Source organism: Penaeus vannamei, chromosome 10, assembly GCF_042767895.1.
Source record: "Penaeus vannamei isolate JL-2024 chromosome 10, ASM4276789v1, whole genome shotgun sequence".
NCBI lineage: Eukaryota > Metazoa > Arthropoda > Malacostraca > Decapoda > Penaeidae > Penaeus > Penaeus vannamei.
In genome coordinates this window covers 2,118,556-2,123,555 of record NC_091558.1, presented here as the reverse complement: position 1 = coordinate 2,123,555, position 5,000 = coordinate 2,118,556, and the positions used below count along the sequence as shown (strand labels likewise).

General features: G+C 43.7%; 1 protein-coding gene across 1 annotated transcript in view; it reads left to right on the top strand.

The window, feature by feature from the left end:
- Positions 1-5,000, top strand: part of LOC113811641 (probable cytochrome P450 301a1, mitochondrial) — a 10,098-nt gene that overhangs the window by 3,706 nt on the left and 1,392 nt on the right. Inside the window, exons 5-10 of the mRNA XM_070126202.1 lie at positions 2-78; positions 356-548; positions 1,080-1,248; positions 1,912-2,081; positions 2,199-2,277; positions 4,776-4,979. Coding sequence (XP_069982303.1) covers positions 2-78; positions 356-548; positions 1,080-1,248; positions 1,912-2,081; positions 2,199-2,277; positions 4,776-4,979 — 892 coding nt within the window. The remainder of the gene's footprint in view (position 1; positions 79-355; positions 549-1,079; positions 1,249-1,911; positions 2,082-2,198; positions 2,278-4,775; positions 4,980-5,000) is intronic.

Sequence of the window (5,000 nt, the reverse complement as noted above, 5' to 3'; positions counted from 1 at the left end):
GGTGGGCATCGTTAAGAGACGAAATCAACGAGCTCCCCGAGAACTTCGTTGAGGAGCTCTACTGTTGGGCGCTCGAAAGTAGGTTTTGTGGCAAAGTTTCCCTCAATCCACCAACAATCTCATTTTTCTTGCACATTTCTTCCCATATACCTCACATTTTGAAAAGGTTGAAATGAGAAATAAATAAAATAAAACTATAAAAGAAAAAAATAATAATACGCGGTACAGAGGATATAAATGAAATGAAATGAAAAATATAAAATAGAACTATAAAAGAAAGAATAATACGCGGTACAGATGATATAAGTGTTTAGACACACAACACCTCAACACGGACAAACTTTACCCCGTGAAGCCCTGGGCCTCGTGGTGTTCAACAAGCGGCTCGGGTACCTGGAAGGGAACGCCGAAGTGGAGACGATCGTGGAGATGGCCAGGGCGATCTTCGCGGACGTCCAGGAGCTGGAGGTCTCTTCGCCGCAGTGGTGGAGGCTGGCGACCACGCCCAAGCTGCGGGATCTGAGGAGGGCCCATGACATTCTGCTGCGGCAAGTCTGGTGGCTTTGGCTTTTGCTCGCTTTCTTCTTCGCCCAGTTACCCATTCCCTGTGCCTCTGCCTCTGTCTGTTGCTCAGTCTCAGTCTCAGTCTCTCTCTCTCTCTCTCTCTCTCTCTCTCTCTCTCTCTCTCTCTCTCTCGCTCTCTCTTTCTCTCTGTTTATCTCTCTCTCTCTCTCTCTCTCTCTATCTATATATATATATACGTGTGTGTGTGTTATGTATGTATATAGGAAGTGTGTGTGTGTGTGTGTGTGTGTGTGTGTGTGTGTGTGTGTGTGTGTGTGTGTGTGTGTGTGTGTGTGTGTGTGTGTGTGTGCGCGCGCGTGTGTGTGCGTGTGTGTGTGCGTGTGTGTGTGTGCGTGTGTGCGTGTGTGTGTGTGTGCGTGCGTGCCCGTGTGTCCTTGTACGATTTCGTGTGCATGTATGAACCCGCATACAATTTACAAACACAACTATAAGCACACCTAAATAACACACGAATGCCCCAGCGGCCCTCCTGACGTCCGGATCCGTTTCCACAGCTTCGTGCAGTCGTCCGTGGCCGAGTCGGAGGCGGCCCTCGAGACCCGCAGCCCCGACGCCGAGGGAGACGGCCTCACCCTCGTGGAAATGCTGCTCCTCGACCCTGAGCTGTCCCGCGAGGATGCCCATGCCTACCTCATGGACCTGCTCACGGCTGGGATAGACGCGGTGGGAATACGTGTGAAACAGCTGCCATTCGTTTCGCTTGCGCTTCCTCGCTTCACTTCTTGGCAAAGATAGGGTTGCTACTTGATGCTGTGCTTCTTAGTATTAAGAATAGCGTAAACTAATGGGACTATGTGCTTGCAAATTGATATGCTTTCTAGTATCAAGATCTGATCGAAACGATGCTTATGGATATTCATAGTTTGTCAAGCTTTAGAAATGGTTTGAAATTCGCAAAAAAACTTGTGATGGAGGGACAGCTAAGATACAGAATATTACTATTTTCTCTTATTTTCCACGAAAAGTTTGCCATATTGTTCGAATTCATACGTGTATTTGGATAGTCCAATTGCTAGTGATTCTATTACCTTCAAGGGATTTTATTTCCGGTTGGAAGGGAACTAACTGTTTAGTAGAAATGTTTTTTTTTTTTTTTATGAATAGGTCTGTAAAGGTTGAAATTAGTATTGCCAGTCTATCTACCATAAATATCTCCTCTTTTTCTTTCAATTATCATGTTCCCTGATCCCTAATTTGCTTTTGTCGCAAAATATCTCCGTGACTGCCTTGGTAAGAGAAATACCACCGAAAAAATCGAGCTAAAAGTTGTAACCCTACTAACCCAAATGAAAAACCAAAACAAATAAAATTCGACTGAAATTTCAGGTGGCCATAAAAGCGGCTTTTGTGCTGACGTTGCTAGCTCAGCATCCAGAGGAGCAGCAGAAAGTCCATGAGGAACTGGACGCGGTGCTCGGGGACGGGACGCAGCCTCTGACTCCTCAGCACCTCGCCAAACTCAGGTACACAAAAGCCTGCGTGAAAGAAGTGCTCAGGTAAGATACTGGCTGGGATTGGCTGTGTGATATTTCGGTATATTTTGCAATATAATCATATACATGATTTAAAAGAAAAAAGAATTCCGCGTGAAAAAAATGTGATACTTTTTTCAGGATTTCTTCCCCATCAACACTAACTTCCAGACAACTTGTGGAGGATACAGTTATATGTGGTTACCTCGTGCCAAAGGGGGTAGGTGTGGTCTCATGTTATAGTTAATTAAGCATTTTCTATTCTGCAATGCATGATACACTTGGCCACTGACGCGATAAGTAGTAGGAGAAGTAAATGTATTTAGCGACAAGTGGCTCCAGGTCTTAAAAAGCAATTGGTAGGACTCCAAAGTCTTTAAAAATGTCATAAATTTCATCAGCTTATACATGCACGAACCCTGTATAAACAAAATACCTTTATAAGATTTCAACTCATCAATCTAAGTTTCCTGAAGTTACAATCAACATTTACAGTCAAAAAAATATCCACATTTGCAGAACTGGTCTACCAATGATAGCTGGGTAACGATTACCTTAAGAACGCATGGTTTAAATAGTGGCCAAATTATAAATTATCTTTACCCAATACTGACTCAAAAGAAACATTTTATATACCTTCAACTCACCCCTTTTTTGGATGGTAAATGAGTCCAGACTTCCTGTTGAGTCCATTAAGAATAGATAAGGGTAGGTTTACATTAGGCTCCCGACGCAGCAGCCCCGTTTGCTCGAACCGCAGTACGCCGTGGGATATTGGCCATTTTCCCCTCCGTATCCAAGGTACGTTATGGCTAAATATTTTCACGGTCTATCACGGTATCCGCAACAAGCCGTGGGAGGAGGGTGAGGGACTGTTCCCGGAAGTTCAAAGGCGCACTACGTTTCGATCCGTTTCGAACCTAGCATGAAGTTTGCGTCCCCTCGGCTCGTCCTCGGATTTTCGAATAATGTAGATAGTTGCCAAAATTCCGCGGTAAAATCTCTTAGCTTTTAGGAAAGGCCAGCAGCACATGGGTCCACGACGACGTTCCAGAGGCGAGTGACGCCAGCACGCTCCTACGACCGACGCCAAATTTCCTCAACTGCAAGGCGACGTTGCCACATTATGAAAACTAGTCCCTAAATTAATCATCATCAATTTAAATCGATGTTGCTATGCCCACCAAATTTAGGTTTCTTGAATTAGTGTACTTTTTTTTTTCCTGAGCCTGATTACTGGGATGATACTCAACAATTGGACACATCAGTGCAAATTAAGTACCAGTTCCCATGAAGATACATTTAATAGAAATTTAATAGTATGTAAACAAATAAATAGGATCAACGCAATATCCAGATATTACAATTTTCTTTAGCATAAAGAAATTACCTAATATGCAGATATATAGACTACATCATGACACCATAAAATTGGATTGTCGATAATTCAAATAACAGTCATTGTACAATCATAATATGCCCGAGACTTACAATGTATCGGTGTGGAAATACAAAATATTTTCCACGCTAACTACCCACTTCCTTGTGAGAGCCGTTTTGAAAGAATGAAAGGCTGACTTTGTGCCAATCATGGGGGAGCCATGTACAAAGTATTCCCGTTGAGTTGTCTAGCCCTTACTCCTGAAGGGGACCCTGAGGGTGGACCATATCTCTCCCCAACGTACTCCAGGCTTACCATGGCTAGTAATAAGGATTTTGTACCTCTATTAGGAGCATTAAGGTTTTTCCCTTTATCAACTGGCTCCACTGACTAATTCTCCAGATTCACCGGCCCCTTTTCTGAACACTGCAACTGTTACCCCCTCCTCAACGGCTATTACCTCGCCAAATCATCTACCCAGGTCATTACCTAACCTCAAGAAAATACTCCACATCCCCAGACATTCTCTACATTACCCCCTTTCCCAGCACTATTCCCTCTTCCACCCATCCCCATCCAAAAATTAACCCCACCTCTATCTTTAAATACTCTGTTTAGCCCAGTCAAATAGTGATCGATTTTTCGTGATCCGTCTAGAGTCCCTTCATTAGACAACACCCTCCTCTTCCAGCAATGGCTCCAAAAACAAGTTGGCAAAGTTTCCTTCCGTAGGCAATATGTGTGTGTGTGTGTGTGTGTATGTGTGTGTGTGTGTGTGTGTGTGTGTGTGTGTGTGTGTGTGTGTGTGTGTGTGTGTGTGTGTGTGTGTGTGTGTGTGTGCACTTCTTCCTTTTACAACTTTGGTCTAATCACCCATAATAATCCCTACCTTAGCCCATTTACTCACCCTTCTCTACCACCCCTTTTTGCCCCTTTCAATCATGAACTGCTAAGACTTTTGACGTGTGGCACATTTAATCATCAACTAACGCTTTTTCCTTTCTATACTGCTATTATATTTGATGTCTAGCCCACTTATTTTGCTTTCAGCCATCTTTATTATTTTATGTCGGTGTTTCTTCCACAATGTCCCAGGTAAATTTTACCCCAAGCAATATCCACTTGTCGAGTCTTATATGGCCATTATAATTCATTTGCAATGGATATGGAACTGATTATTACATTCTACAATATGACAAGTTCTTAATTGCATTTATTATAGTATAACCATGTGAACGTGCGTGTGTGCTTGTGCCTATATAAAAATACACATAGAATGGTGGGTAGCTAACAAGCTAGATTCATACATACACAAGTAGATGTGTTCCACTTTCCAGTTCAACGTGAATCTGCTGCTGCGTCCGGCCGGCAAGAAAGAGGAGTACTTCGCTCGACCAACAGAGTTCTTACCCGAGCGGTGGCTGCGCGACCAGGCTCTGAGGTCCATCAATCCCTATGCCTCAATGCCCTTTAGCCTGGGCACTCGAAGCTGCGTCGGTCGGAGGCTCTCTGAGCAACAGACCTACACGCTTCTTGCCAGGGTATGTGTTTGCTTGCGTTAG